Source organism: Indicator indicator, chromosome 1 (assembly GCF_027791375.1).
Source record: "Indicator indicator isolate 239-I01 chromosome 1, UM_Iind_1.1, whole genome shotgun sequence".
Classification (NCBI taxonomy): domain Eukaryota; kingdom Metazoa; phylum Chordata; class Aves; order Piciformes; family Indicatoridae; genus Indicator; species Indicator indicator.
Genome location: NC_072010.1, coordinates 27,287,348 through 27,304,022, shown reverse-complemented (window position 1 = coordinate 27,304,022; position 16,675 = coordinate 27,287,348). Strand labels below are relative to the sequence as shown.

General features: G+C 39.6%; 1 protein-coding gene across 1 annotated transcript in view; it reads left to right on the top strand.

The window, feature by feature from the left end:
* Positions 1-14,114, top strand: part of TRPC4 (transient receptor potential cation channel subfamily C member 4) — a 97,207-nt gene extending 83,093 nt beyond the window's left edge. The window contains exons 8-10 of the mRNA XM_054390991.1: positions 8,637-8,678; positions 10,417-10,506; positions 13,401-14,114. Coding sequence (XP_054246966.1) covers positions 8,637-8,678; positions 10,417-10,506; positions 13,401-14,114 — 846 coding nt within the window. The remainder of the gene's footprint in view (positions 1-8,636; positions 8,679-10,416; positions 10,507-13,400) is intronic.
* Positions 14,115-16,675: the final 2,561 nt, after the last annotated feature.

The following is a 16,675-nucleotide window of genomic DNA, read 5'->3' as shown; positions in this document are numbered from 1 at the left end:
GCAGTATCTTGATCTTGTTGGCCAGTATCTACTCTGTAAAAGTAAAATAATCTTCACTTAGCTGTCATACTTGTAGATAGGAAAGAAATAGCCAGAACAGGAATCTTATAAGAATGCAGATAAAATTGAAACAAGTAATAATGTACAAGAAAGAAGCATTGAAAATAAACACAAGAAAACTTAATTTTAGAAAAGCAGTGAAGAGAGACAAACAGTGATTCAACTAGAAATAAAAGCAAAAGGCATGACCTAGCATGAATGGCAAAGAATTTCAAGAATAAACCATCACTGTGTAACCTAGAAAGGAAAGAAGTAAATGCAGAGACCAAGAGGAGGAGAAACTGTGAGGTTTTGCTAGAAAGAGAAAATCAAGGGAGTGATGAGCTTGTGTGTGTGGGAGAGTGGGCAATGCTTCCAGGCATTTGTTAGACATTTGGTGGAGATGATTAGTTAGTGGAAACTGATACAGTGATATTGAGTTAATGGAGCGATGCCAGTGTAAAGCAGCTGAGGATCTAGGGCTGGTTAACACAATATCCCTATTTGACTGTGGCAGATCCAAAATACTCTTCTACATCCCAGCAAAATCCTCATGATAATACTTTCTGTCAGTCTTTACATTCAGGATAAGAAATTTGGACGGTTTTGTCCTTTTTTTCCCCCCCTCTCTCTCAAACTGCAGCCCTGGGAGTAAGTTCATTTCTGGCTCTGTGAAATAATAAAGAAAGAGATAGGATGCTCTCAACCTTGTGCTAAATGGCAAGGCGAGAAAGGCGGTTTCAGAAATATCACTCCCTGGTTTCCAAGGCTGCCTCCTGCAGGGGTACATAAACACCAACTTCTAGGAATTAGCAGCTTGTGTTTTTGAAAACTGGTATAGCAAAATCACAGGGCAGGGGGACTATGCAGAGTTGGTGGGGAATTTTTCCAAATATGATTTTCTATTTTATTAATTTAAAAAATAGAAAACCCTTAGACTCTAAATTGTCTCATAAATGAATATCATTTTCAAAAAAAACTGGGAAAGACTTTGCAACTTCAAGATGGAATTTCTGTTTGGAGTCAGAAAGATCAACTGCCAATTACTTGCAAATAGCAAATACCTTGGGCTAAGGAAGACTCAGATTCATTTCTGTTCTCCACTGGATATTTAGCTATTTACCCCAAGCAGAACAGCTCTGACAGGAGAGATTTCCATCTCAAAATCATTAAGACCTCAGGAAGGAGTTCTCTTGGGAAGAACTTCCTTATAACTAAATGTGAACTACTAATTACTGAACTTTTTGGGAGTGGAGGACATAGGTGACGGAGAGATGTAGGACATTTTTTATTGTTTTCTGTACAGCAATTTTGTTTTTAAATGTGGTTTGGTTAGAGAATATGGCAATCTCAGTCTATGAGACAATACAGTCATATCTGTAGTTTCTACTACAGAATAGGTACTTCGCTGCAAATACAACTGAAATGCCTCTGAAGCAGAGGGTTCACCAGAAAAGCCATCAGGGCAACAAGACTTCTAACTGCCTGGAACAAGTGAGTGGATTTAGCTGACCAGGCAGGTTTAATCCACGTATCTGGGCATCTCATAAAACTACAAAGTTCCTCATCTATAACAGAAGCCCCATTAAGGCTATCTGAATTTCAATCATTTTGTAATTTCTAGGCCCGGTTGTGCATCAAAGCTCCAAGAAGGGATAGGATGGGGATATGCACTGTGCATTCTGACTTCCACATTAGGAAAACTTGTCCATGTCCATCAGCATGTGAGTGCCACTATTCACTCCAGCAGCCATGTCTCCATGCAGTTTGGATAGATGTAAACCAGATGCTGTTAACTGGGTGTTCCCCAAGAGGTTAAGTCATCAGTGAAAACTGGGAATGCCATGGTGATTTCACACTGTGTCCTGGGAGAATATGCTGCTTTCTGGCTTTGAAAAACTTATTCCCATCATTCAGAGCTCAGCCGTCCACAGATCAGACATCTACAGCTCAGCCTTGGGTTCCCAGAACTTTTTCAGTTGTTCCAACATACTGCATCACAAATTAAATGTAGAAACTCTGTGCCTTTTCAAGCAAGGGGAAATGAAGAGTTTTCTCTGCCTTTTGTTTGGGGGTCTCAGGAAACAGCTCTCTGACTCCAGATAACTGGAATCTTCCCTGTAATAACTCTGGCCTCAGAGCTATAGGATAAGATTTGTTAGGACCTATTTCTTTTCACTGAGACCTGTGTTATGAACTCTGATTCCTCCCCTATGATCAGTGCTGGGAGGAAAACACTATAAACTCATTTTCAGGCTCATTTTATTCCATTGGCTCTATGGATATATGGATGCTGTGTGTCTGTACGGCAGAGCTCAGATTTCAAGGTGTTGTGAAACCTCTAAATGCCAACTTTCCTAGTAGAAAACTCTAATCAGTGATGGTGTACTATAGTGTTTCCCAGTAGAAAAAAGCAATATTGTGCGTCCAAACACTGTGTCAGTGCTACAGGATATGAAACAGATGATAGACACAATGAAGCCGGCTTGTTAAAACCAGTATTTTTCAAGGATTAGGTGTAATATCTACATAAGAAACCTTAGTACCTAAAAGCCAAGAATAATGAGCAAAGAAGGATTCAAGGATGCATTAAATGTGTCACCAACAACCCACTGTAAAAATATAGATACAAGTACACTTGAAAATTCATGCAGGCAGAGCACATAATGAAATGGTTCAGGGTCAGGATGGTTTACAGAGAACATGCTAGTGAAAGGATGTATCTGTCTTGCATGAAGTAGAAAAATGTCAGTAGAAATAAGTCTGGCATGGTTGCTTTGGAGGACCAGCTGCAGTGCTGCTTAGAATAAATCTACCATGATAAAGAACAAGGTCTGCAGGGAGGTGAAGTGCCTCTGAAGAGAGGTCTTTTAATGGCTTCTCCGGTTGGATGGCAGTTTTGTGGTTCTGCTGTCTTTTTTTTTTTTTTGCAGTGGGACAGCTGAAGCAGTGGGTGGTGGAGTCAGGGGAAGCTTTTTCACACATTTTTTCTCCAAAGCAGCACGCCACCCAGCCATGCTGATGGCAGCTTCTCTAGCCTCAGCTACTGATGAAGGAAAGCCAAGGATGCTTACATGGGATTTACTAGTACTTCAACTCTTCTATTAATCAGACAGAGGTCTTCCACATTCCAGATTTCAGCACAGAGTTGTTTTATTTCATTTTGACATATCCCTGGTACACAGCATTGTCTTTAGCTATTATCAGAAAGTACACCTAAAACTCTGAAATAACCATGTTTGATGTTTGATATACATAGATAGCAAGTCTGTTACCTTTGTTAGCTGACCTTTGCAAAAACCAAATGAATAATGTCATTCTCTTGAATAGGCTGAAGTTTTCCCAAGTGCCCAAGGCCTTTGGGTGTCTCAAGGCTACTCCTGTTGGCTATCTGAAATCCATTGCTGTTTCAGAAAAGAAGAGATATAATAAAAGAAACCCAAACCCTATTGGAATAAATTGTACTGTTTACCTCAAATTACATTCCACTTTATGTCTGAGCAATCACTCAAAAATGTTTTGCCTATAATTTTAAGTATTTCAGAGCAGGAAATGGAAAGGCTTGTCAGTGATGTCTTCAGTAATTTATTTCTTTTATGCATCTGGTGTTTAGATAAACAGTTACCTCTTTTCTAGCTATACAGATTTTTATGCCATTTTCCCAAGCAACCTACAGAACGATTATTGTCATTCCTCAGAGAAAATATCCTTTCTCCTTCTCCTGTTTGTTCTCCAACAGGGAAATGATGCTACTACTAAGTCAATAGAAGTGTTTTATATTTTCTTGGTAATGTGTGTTATTTAAAGTTGACCAAAGAAATGGAAATGGAAATCAGTAATGTGGAGTGTTTGTTGTACAGAATCATAGAATCAGCCAGGTTGGAAGAGACCTCCAAGATCATCCAGTCCAACCTATCAACCAGCCCTATCCAATCAACTAGACCATGGCACTAAGTGCCTCATCCGGTCTCACCTTAAACACTTCCAGGGATGGTGACTCCACCACCTCCCTGGGCAGACCATTCCAATGGCCAATCACTCTGTGAAGAACTTCTTTCTAATATTTAGTCTAAACCTCTCCTGACACAACTTGACACTGTGTCCCCTCATTCTGTTCCTGGTTGCCTGGGAGAAGAGACCAAGCCCCACCTGGCTACAACCTATCTTCAGGTAGTTGTAGACAGCAATGAGGTTACCCCTGAGCCTCCCCATAGGGCTTGTGCTCCAGGCCCCTCACCAGCTTCGTTGCCCTTCTCTGGACATGTTCCAGTACCTCAACATCTCTCTTGAATTGAGTTCCCAGAACTGGACACAGTACTCAAGGTGTGGCCTGACCAGTGCTGAATACAGGGGAAGAATAACCTCCCTTGTCCTGCTGGCTACACTATTCCTGATACAGGCCAGGACGCCGTTGGCTCTCCTGGCCACACTGCTGGCTCATGTTCAGCCAAGGACCACCTCTTGGGGAAGTCTCTTTGTCAACACAGATGAGTTCTTACCCTTTTTATAGGATTCATCTTTCAAGATAAGCAGTACATCCCATAATTCAAGACAATCTTTACATTTTGTAGACCTTTAACAGTAGGCAGTTTGAAATCAAATGCAAACATTAAATTAGAATTCCTGCTTTACGAAAGATAAAATTTTGACAAAAACACTTCAAAGTAAGTAATTTCATGTTATTGAAGTTTTGGACTGTTTAAAGAGATTTTCTTCCAAGCAATACAAATTGCTAGGAATGGCATAAGCAGGAAATTCAAAGGAATTATCATTGCTAGTAAAACCACTATTAAAGCTTCCAAAGGAAATTAGTACCCCCTTTAGAAAGTGGTAAAAGCATCCCTTTCAAATTCATGACCTCGCACAACATTGTCTTCAGAAAAGTGTTTCTTTCCTTACTAGTATTTTTAGCCAGATTTAACTTGTATCCCTTTGTCAGACATAGTTTTCAGCACTTCATTATACACATAGCACAGCAGTTACTTGAAAAGAATTTTGAACAACCACAAATTAGATGATGACCAGTTAGAGAAAACTGGCTCGGCTGAGAACTAAATAAGGACAATGTGAACATCAGTGTTGTTTTATTCATAGTGAATAGCTTGAATTTCAGGTGTGTTTAAGCAAAGATTCATTCTACTTTCAGCAGAAATCAAAAGGTGCTTATGAACTGGAGACTGAATCTGAATGTTTAAACAGGAGACAACTGATAGGGGTAATAACTTTGATAGGTTATGTGTATGCCTCATTCCCTGCACCGTACATACATGTCTGTATATGAAAACACCATTAAATGCTTTTTTATTTTCAGCTACTCAGAGGTATGGATTGGAAAAAAATTGTGAAGTGCAGTAGAACTGCTGTGGACAAATTACTACTCCCTTTTTTTGTTTTGTTTTGTTTTGTTGTATTTTGTTTTGTTTTGTTTTGTTTTGTTGTGGTTTGGTTTGGTTTGGTTTGGTTTGGTTTGGTTTGGTTTGGTTTGGTTTGGTTTGGTTTGGTTTGGTTTGGTTTGCACAGTCATCTCAAATAGCACTTGCTGACATTGTGTTGAGTGGAAAAGCCACAGTCTCTGTTTCTGAGAGTTTCAGAATAGGTTGCATAAAAGTGATAAGCCTGGATTTAGCTATTTCTTTGTATGGACACTAAATTAAATCATAGAATCACAGAGTGGTTTGTGTTGGAAGGGACGTCCAAAGGTCATCTAGTCTACTCCCCCTGCAGTGAGCAGGACATCCTCCATTAGATCAAGCTGCCCAGAGCCCTGTCAAGCCTGACCTTGAATCTCCAAGGATGGATCCTCAATTACCTCCCAGGGCAACCTATTCCAGTATTCCACTACCCTTGTGGTAAAGAACTTCTTTATAATTTCAAACCATCGCTCCTCATCCTATCACAACAGGCCTTTGTTAATAGTCCCTTTCCAGCCTTTTTGAAGGGTCCCTTCAAGTACTGAAATGTTGTTATTAGGTCTTCCTTCAGCCTTCTATTCTCCAGGCTGAACAACCCCAGTTCTCTCAGTCTGTCTTCACAGGAGAGGTATTCCAGCCCCATGATAATTACTGTGGCCCTTGTCTGGACCTGCACCATCAAGTCCATGTCCTTCTTATGCTGAGGGCACAGGAGTTGGATGCAGTACTCAAGGTGAAGCCTTAACAGAGCAAAGTGGCAGAACCACCTCTCTGGATCTGCTGGACACACTTGTTTTGATGCAGCCCAGGATGTGATTTGCCTTCTGGGCTGCAAACACACACTGTTGGCTCATGTCCAGCTTCTCACCCACTGGAACTCCCAAGTCCTCTGCAGGGCTGCATTCTATCACCTCATCCCCCAGCCTCTATCAATAATGAGAATTGTTCATTTATATAACATTTTACTGTAAACATAAGCCCAGCAGACAAATAATTGCAGAAAATATCCTGCAAGACATGAATCAGCATGTGTTTTATTTATAGGAGCTATTAGCTTTAGCCAAAGTGTGTTTCAATTACACCTTCAAGTGTTTTTACCTTTACTTGTGAGTCAGATCCTGTTCTGAGAGCCATGGATTCCCTCAGCGCTCTCAGCAGGAACGAAACATCTCCACCATGTGGTCAACTGCGAAAAATGAAAAAATAAAAAAATAAAATAAAATAAAATAAAATAAAATAAAATTTTTAAAAGCAGCTGAGGATGAGTGTATCAGCTTTCCCACAGCAGCCTTGCCCCCTCTGACCTCAGCAGTGGGCAGGCGTGCTTGTCCCTTCACCCTTAAACACAATGAGTTTCCATCTTTGCATGAAAAATGACCTGGGAAAATACTGAAGGTGCTTATTTACTCCACAGTGACTGTTCAGAACAATTAGGAAATAATGATTTTCTTTTTTTTTTTTTTTTTCCCCAAGCTCTACTGGTTTTAGGGCTATGCCTTGAAAATTTCATACAGATTTCAAGCAGAAAAAGTAAAAGAATGTAAACAAATTACTATTGGGTGTAAGATAGGAAAATAATGATTATTCTAAACAATTCCATTGGAGGGATAAATCCCTTAGAATTGGTTCTCAAAACAATCTTTGGTTCTGTTCATCAGTCTAGCTGGGTGTTCTCTTCTTGCCTTCTATGCTGGGAGATAACAACCTTGCTGGTCTTGGGCTGAGTGCTAACACAAATTTCTGCCTCTTTTCTCTCTTCCTTTGTACAAGGGGGGGTAGGGAGGAAGGAGAAGGGGGAACCAGTTTTTCTTGATCTCTTTTGGGGCCAGGGTTTTTTTGTGCTGTTTCTGTTAATTGTAAATACCTGTAAATGTTGTAAATACTGTATATTTTGTATATATTCATTGCATTCCATTGTAGATCATAGTTTCCCTTCTGAACTGAGCTAGTCTGGTCAAGTTAATGTGGGAGTGGGATTTCAACCCACCACGCAAGCCCAACCACACAGCTACTGCATCCCTCAAATGAATTACTCAACAAGAAATGAACTCTGAAGTGTAAAATGGTTCTGAATACAGGGAACATGGTAATCATCAATTGCTGATCAAATTCAAGTAAAAGATGATGGTGAAAAAATACCTTACTGTGCCTGCCTCATTATGCAACTGAGGCCAACTTTAACAGGTCCCTTGGATGTCCTTTTATCCTATTTTAAGATGCTGTAAGTGTTCTGTTTGGTAGAAATACAATCAGTGCTCAGGCACCTTCTTTTCTTACCAGCAGCAGATATAAGAATGCAAGTCAAATTTGTCTTTCACCAGGCAGGGATGATTAAGGTAGAGAATAGGGAGATGTGACTCAGTATGTTATTGAGGACAACAGTTATTCAAGGACTAATTCAGGCCTTTTTCTCCCCCCCACTCCCTGCCCCCCCCCCCCCCCCCCCCCCCCCCATCTTCTTCTGGACACCCATTAGATACAGCAGTGTAATCTAATACAAAACTTGCTTGAAACCTGCACCATACTTTCGTCCTACCTCATTTCTGTTTGCTATTCCTCTTCAGAGGACTATCCCTCTTACTCTCCCTCCTATCAACACTAGGCTTTGTACTGCAAGTTAAGTTTCTTTCTTCCATAACTCTCTTTGTAATTAAGTGTTTATAATAGGGAACTGAGTAGAAAACTTTTTCTCTGATATGGTTTTATAGTGTGAGTTTTGGTTATCTCTGTCTTAAATGAGACATTAGGAACCATGGCAAGAACCATGGCAAGTGTCTTGCTAACACTATGCTTATGTCAAGTTTCTCTCAACTCAGTAAAATATGCTTCAAGTCTGTGCAAGTGAGTGACATGATCACAGTGTTCTCCTTTCATCTCAGGTCAGTTGCTTCGAGGCTCTGCAAGCAGAAACCTGTCTGCCCCCACTGCAGCTGTGCCAGTGCTGGAATAGCAGCACATTGGTGAAAATGTAGAAAATCCACTTTGCCTTCCCAATAAAAACATTACCCCTTCTGTGAAGCTAATGACAGGCTTTGCTTCAACACTGCCATTTTTCAACAGACTTTGAACCACATCTCTCAGCTTGGTAGATATTACGTTTTGCACAGAGATGCTGTTTTGCTGTGCTTTAAGTTTTTTTATTATCAGACAGAGAATAATTTTTTGTTGATGTTTTCTCTTTTTCAGAGGCGTGCAGCTGACAATCTGAGAAGACACCATCAATATCAGGTACAAGCCATTGTTTATTTTTTGGGTAATCATTTTTCAAATCCTACAAAACGTTTCAATAAAGGGGGAAAAAAAAGGAAGAACTTCATGAGAAAGCAGGGAAGAAAATAAAAATAGGGAAAAAATATGCTCCTTAGCAAATGAAATTTTTGGTGTTCAAACAAGAGCGTTTGAGAAGCAGCGTTATTTACCTTTGGCTTGCAAAAAGATATTTCCTAAAGCAATAATATAAAAAAATCAGCCAGTATTTTGCCCACTGTAACATGGATCACTTTAAAAAAATCCCACCTCCCTGATGGAATTCATCAGGATCATATGTGCAGCTCACAGACAAGCTTCATCAGAATCTTCTCTCCATCTCTCTGACACTGGTCCCCCATAAACAACTTCCTGCCCTTTAATAACCCCTCTGCCAGTACAGCCTGTAAGGTATTCTTCTTCTCCACCCTTCTGGCTTCAGCCTCTAATTTTCTGAGAATATTGTAGCCTAATAAATAATTTTCAGATTTATTTTCAATTTTTGTTGTGTTAAAAGGGTTGCATGTTAAACAAGATGTGAGCTGTATAATTTTGGGCTTGGTACCTATGGATTCCTGTTGGGAAATTACTGGTTAAACTAGGATTTCTCTAATCTGGAGAAGAGACAGCTGTGGGAAGTACAACAGGGATCTATAAAATCATAGGGAAGGTGAACGCACAGCAGCTGTCTTCTATCTATCCACAAACTGAATACCAGACATGTACTACACTGCTCTAGCAAGGCTGTAGGCAACACTTTGAGGGAAGTGATTGTTCTTCTGCAGCCCACATTTTTGTAAGAATCTATCTGGAACAGTGTATTCTGTCTTGGGCCCCCCGCTAGAAGAGAGATGCTAACAAACTGGAATGAATCCAGTAAAGGGCCACCGAGATGTTTGGAGGGCTGACATAAAAGAAGCTCAGATTTCAACCTGGAGTATGTGAAGGGGGATCTAATTGCTGTCTTCAATAACATAGTGGGTGGTTAGAGAAAAGAAGAAGACACATTTTTCTCAGAGGTGCATAGGGGGAAAAAAAATAATCAGTGGACACAAATTATGGGAAGAGAAATTCTGTAAGGGAAATCATCATCCCACTGAAGGTAGCTCAGGGAGGCTGCTGCATCTTCACCCTTGGAGATATTCAGCACTTGACTGGACACGGTCCAGAGCTGGATGGGACAGCCTGCAGGCACCTTTTCCAAACTAAATAATTTTAGGGCTCAGAAATAGAAGGCAACAGTTGAAACTATCAGAGAGTGGGATAAAAATAAATAAAACTCCAAATGGAATCTTATTCCAGCTATACTTTGGAATTTGTTGGCAGAGGATTTGTGAGTGCTGGAAGTTTACATGAGTCTAAAACACACAGGGAAATCTGTCACATCCCATTAAACCTAGAATGTCATTTCAGATTCAGAGTGTTTCTGAACCTCACATCACAGGAGGCGGACTTACAGTCTTCACGAGGCATCAGCGAATGCTTATTATGAGATTGCATGTTCCTAGCATAAGACATATACCTTTAATCAACTTAATACAGCCCTTCTCAAGATAATTAATCTCACCCTTTCCATTAAAAGCAGAACAAATTTTCAACAAGATCGAAGGTTTGTACATTTTTGTCATATTCCTAAAGCACAAAGAAGTCCAAGCAGGTGCAGTGACTGTGGTTTAGTAACTAATATCAAGAAAGATAACACAATATTTTATACTTTCAGGAAGTTATGAGAAATCTGGTTAAGAGATATGTTGCAGCAATGATAAGGGATGCTAAAACTGAGGAAGGACTGACAGAAGAAAATTTTAAGGTAATTATTATTATTTATATGCTTATCTCTCACTCCTCAGTTGTTTCAGGTAGAATATGACTTCCTCCCTAGAGTAATGTTGGTGTCCTGATGGACCACACGGAGAGAGTACTGTACATTTAAATCCAAGTGTCCTTCTCTCTTTAGCTGGAGCAATTACTTTTGCCAGCTCCTTAGAATTGTGCCCATGTAAGAGGACACCAAAGTGTGGCTAAGTGTGTGCAACAACATACTGGCAAAAGCAAGATGTAAATAGTTTCACCACCTTAGGGAAACACAACTTGTGTTATAGAATACTGCTGTGCATTTATTTGTATACAGAGCATCTTTTATATGGCTAACAAGATAGAAAACTTAAATAAGCAGACAAATATTAAAACCTCAGACAGATGAAGGGAATACAGACATATGTATCTCAATGCTTACACCCATCACTGTTTATTTCTAGCATCAAACATTTTTGTTACTATTGGCACCTCCAACTCCAAACATTCAAAATCATATTATGCACCTCAACTTACACGTGCAGAAGGTACAGCCAGAGCCTGAGCTAATTGCTTAATCATTGCTTTGCTCAGATCATCTTGAGTACCATGACATGGCATGTACAGGACAACCATGCAATTACCCCAGTCAGAATGGGTTTTATGAAAGGCATGTCCTGCTTGACTAACCTGATCTCCTTCTATGACAAGGTGACCTGCTTAGTGAAGGAGGGAAATGTTCTGGATGTTGTTTACCCAGGTGTTAGTAAAGCCTTTACAACAATTTTCCACAACATTCCCCTTGAGAAACTGGCTTTTCATGGCTTGGATTGGTGTACTCTTCACTGACTGAAAAACTGTTTGGATGACCAGGCTTAGTGTGTGGTGGTGAATGGAGTTAAATCCACTTGGTTGCCAGTCACAAGTGGTGTTCCCCAGGGCTCAGTATTTGGGCCAGTCCTCTAATATCCTTATCAGTGATCTGGACAAGGGGATTGAGTGCACCCTTAGTAAGTTTACAGGCCACATCAAGTTGGACAGGAATGTTGATGTGCTTCAGGTTAGGAAGGCTCTATCGAGGGATCTGGACAGGCTGGATCAATGGGCCAAGACCAGTGGTATGAGGTTCCACAAGGCCAAGTTCTGGATCCTGCTCTTGGGTCAAAATAATCCCACACAACACTACAGGCTTGAAAAAGAGTGGCTGGACAGCTGATCAGTAGAGAAAGACTTGTGGATAATAGTTGACATGCAGCTAAATATGAGCAAGTACTGTGCCCAGGTGGCCAAAAAAGCCAACAGCATCCTGGCTTGTATTAGAAATAGTATGGCCAGCAGGATGAGGAAAATGATCATGCCCCTTTACTCATCACTGACAAAGCTGTGTGTCAAATACCGTGTTCAGTTTTGGGCCCCTCATAGCCAGAAGGACACTGAAATAATGGAGCACATCAGAAGATGAGCAACAAAGATGGTGAGTAGTTTAGAGCACAAGTCTTATGAGGAATGCTTGAGGAAATGGGGTATTTTGCCTTAGCAAAACAATGCTCAAGGGAGGTCTTATTGCTGTCTATAACTACCTGGAAGGATGGTGTAGCAATGTGGGGGGTGATCTCTGCTCCAAGTAACAATTTATATGGCAATAGGAAATCACCTCAAACTGTACCAGAAGAAGTTTAGATTGGATATTAGGAAAAATTTCTTCACTCTAAGGTTTATCAAGCATTGAGACAGGGGAGTAGCAGAGTCACCATTCATAGAATCATAGAATGCTAGGGCTTGGAAGGGATGTCCAGAGATCAAGTCCCACCTGCCTGCAAGGCAGGACTGATTAGGTCAACAGGAACACATTCAGGTGGATTTTGAAGATCTCTAGAGAAGAAGACTCCACAACCTCTCTGGGCATCCTGTTCTAGGGCTCCATAACACCCAGAATAAAAATAAAAGTTTCTTATGTTGTGATGGAGTTTCCTATGATTGAGTTTACATTCATTGCCCCTCATCCTATAACTGGGTATCACTGAAAAGAGACTGGCTTCATCCTCCAGACAGCCACCTTCAGATATTTGCAGACCTTGACAAGATCCCCTCTCAGCCTTCTGTTACCCAGACTAAACAGCAACAGCCTTTTCTTGTTAGAGAAATGATCCAGTCCCTTAATTACCCTCATACCTCTCTACTGAACTCTCTCCAGTAGTTTCCTATCCCTCTTGAACTTTCAAAAGATGTAGACTGGTGCTGAGAGAGTTTACTGGTGGGCTTGGCAGTGCAAGGTTTACAGTTGGACTCAATGATCGTAAAGTCTTTTCCAACTCGAATGATTCTATGGTTATCTCTTTAGAGGCAAGGTGTCTTCTCCTGAGACAGGCCTTTAAGAAGCAAAGGTTACACTGGCATTAAAACAGCCTGCAGTGATAAACTCAGAATTAGCTGCTAGTGGCTGAACATTTAGTGGAACTGCACGAAGGAAGCAGAAGGAACTCTGAAGGAAGCATGCACATGTGTATGCCTTGTGTGTGCACATGTCCATGTATATATGTGAGTAAAGGATGGTGTTAAGAACTGATCAAAATGCTGTTATTATGGTGGTATAATACTGCCTAGCACATTGACTATAAGTCTTCAAGTCGTTCATGATCCTTCCTCCACTACTGTCAGTGAGGAGTCTGGGCTAAGGAATGTTTGCTTTCAAGTTTCTCCTAATAAAATTGCTGATCACTTTTCTATCTCACCTGGAAGATCCATTAAACAGCCTGTGAAGCATCTTGAAGATGCCAGCTATAAAACAGAGGTTGAAGTTTATTACTGATCCCTGGCATAAGCCTGTATTTTTTTCTTTTTTTAATTACAATAGGAAAAATCAAATTAGTTTTCATGTTCTGACATTTTGTCTTCCTTTCTACTTTTTAGGAGTTAAAACAAGATATTTCCAGCTTTCGTTTTGAAGTCCTGGGTTTGTTAAAAGGAAGCAAGCTGTCAAATTTGCAGTCTGCAAATATGAACAAAGACTCTGCCTCTCTGTCAGAAAATGAAGAAAATAGTGAGAGTGAAGGGACCAAGAAAGGAAAGAAAAAGGCCTTCAGCCTTTTTGACATAACAACGATGATACACCCAAGATCTGCCACTATTGCCTCTGAAGCACACAACGTAAGCAATGGCTCAGCAATGATGATGTCAGAGTCCACTAAGGAGAAACAAAAGCGTGTGAATTTTGTAACAGACATAAAAAATTTGGGGTTATTTCACAGACGATCAAAAACAAAGTCTATGGAGCAGAATGCAAATAAAATATACACTGTTTCTGAAGAAGTTTCCCGTCAACAGGCAGAACAATGTGAGAAAACTGCTGAACTGGAAGAGGGAGAACTGACCATGAACTGTGAATTGAACATCCAAAGTCCTGATGAAACATGTATGTTAGCTGACTCACAAAGTAACGACGACTCATTGGATTCACAGGAAGAAGGAAGTGTTTGTGCTTCAGAAATGGAGAAAATGGAGTTACAGAACTCAGAACCAGCTGCACCGCAGGATCAGTTGGACAAGGTGTTGGACATTAGCATTGACTGTGATGGCAAACAGGAAACAATTGATCAGGGAGATTATGTGATAACAAGGTTGTGATGCTTACAGGAGGAAGCATTTACAAATACATGTATTTTGCATAGTGCTTGGGGTGGGTGGGTGGGGAATGTTTTAAGAATTGCATTAGCAAATGCAGAATTACACTTTATAGTACTCAACTGTGGCACATGATCTTGTAACATAGTAGTCAAGAGAAAGATAATACAGGGACTTTCTGTTTTGTAGCCTGCTTTAGCTTTCACGATTTGTTTTACATTTTTTTAATAAATGGAAGCATCTTGTATTCTTGTACTGTTGCAATAACCCACAGAAACTTTTTAGCTATCTTTTTCAATTACAACAAATGCAATTTCTCTCATATGATAGTTGACTCCTATGATAACTATTTTTCTATGCAAATAAAAAGTAGCTTAAGAGACTCGTAAGCCTTTATTTAACTTTGTAAGTTCTTAAAAGATTCTGGGCACCATAATAATCATAAGAAGCTCCTGTCAGCATAATTCTTGTCAAGCTATTAGAATCATTTATTTAAATTGTTAGAAACTTGATTTGTTTCAAAGGCTATACAAAATAAAGTATATTCTTTTATTTATTGAAGGAAGATGATACCTGTAAATTATGAAAGATTATTTAATTGCAGCTTCTCCCTCCCAGCAAGAGGATTATCATCGTCCTGATACTGTTGTTAGAAATGCATTTGCAGGATTAGAAGATTGTAAAAATGTTCTTCTAGTAAAAGAAATACCTGTGACTTGCTAAAATTGATGTGGGATTACTCCCTGGAAATCCATAATCACAACAGTTACTGCTTTTTCAACCATTGATTTTTCCAAACATGGACAACCTATGCACTTTAATATTCAACTGCTTATTAGCTTTTGCCTTCACAATATTCTTGTATTTGCTAAGAGAAAGATACTTCAGGAATAAATGAACACAACAATGATCCCCTGAGTACTTTGAAAAATGTGACCATTTGTCGAGATGTTTTTAAAGGCAAGCCTTAAGAGAGTTTCTTTGACAATTTCAGAGTTTGGGGGAACCTGGTCAGAGGTTTTATAAAAAATACTTAGACATATAAATGTATAAAGAAAATCTAATAGTATTTTTCATAACTGATGAGTGACTTATTGTCTTAGTCAAAACCAGTATTTTTAAAATTAAACAATTTGTTTCTTTTTAATCAATGACTGGTGTCCTACATTATTAAAAATGGAATTTTGCAATTGACCTGAGTGACCATCCTCAAACTCTCTACACCGTTCTTCTCTTTCCTTGTAAACATATGAATATACTACATCAGTGTGACCATTTCATTCTTTACTTCTCTAGCCCTGCCTGCCATGATAGATTTTATCATTTGTATTAGCCTATATTAAGGAACATCCAGATGCATAGGGTACACTTACATTCCAGACAAAATCCATCATGTGTAACTTCCACTTCGTAGGACTTGACCTAAGCCATACCATCCTGGATCAAAACTATCCTGGTACTGAATTGTGTTTTGAAAATCTGGACAAACACCTCTCCCCTCTATGCTTTTGGGTGAGTTTTCCAGCTCTTTACACATATACTATTCTTTCTGAGTTCCTATACTCTAAGCCCCTTTCCTAAGCATCTATCTGTGCCATGGCACCTGGGAGAGAATTACTTGAAACAAAATGTAAAGTATGAGCAGTAACTGGAAAACAGTTTATATATCTTTGCAAAAATGCATTCAAGTCACATTTGATTGCTAAGATATGGCTGATTTTCATCTTGGCTTCTTGACTTATCTGTGGAACCCCTCTCATTCATGTCACTCTTCTTGACTACTTTAGATTGTGAGCTCCTTGGGGCAGGGCCTGTAGCTTTTCTGTTTGTAAAGCATCTGAATTCTTACAAGCATAAACAGAAACGAATAATAATGTTGGAATACTTTCATATAATTTTTACTTGGCCAACTCTTTTAAAAAGTTCTCTTTTCTACTGTAACATTTGTGAAAAGAATTACACAAAGCCAATGTATCAGATATTGTCACAAAGTTCTCTGTATCCCGGGTAACAGTCCTTCTCCATCACTGATTCACTTTCTCAGTCTTCATTGTGGTCTGTACCACCTTGCAGTCTTAAGATTATTATCCCTTCAATAGTCAAATTCCAAACAAAGAGTCCTTGCTGAAAGAGCTTTCAGTTCATTCCAAACACTATGTGCCTGAGCAGGATATTTATAATGAACCAGTACCATTACCAGATCAACTTCACCACCACAGGTCTAAGAGCTCTGTATATTATTCTGCCATCATAAAAGCCTGTTTCTCCTGTGTATGAAGTTCCCCACAGGGCAAAAACACAGAACAGTTTACCTGAAACATCAGTGATGCTGTCACATAATGACATCACTGTACTGGGAGTTGGAGTAGACAAAAACAGAACAGTAAAGAGAACTCAAGTAAGCAAGATACATGGGCATAGGGCCATGGCATTGTATTACATAGCAATAGGTGGTCAGTCTTTTGTTGTCTTTTTTTCTTTCCTTTACAAATAAAGATGGAAATGAAGGTCTATTAAATAAAGCATACTTCAAATCAACATTTGCTCTATTTTTATGTGATTCT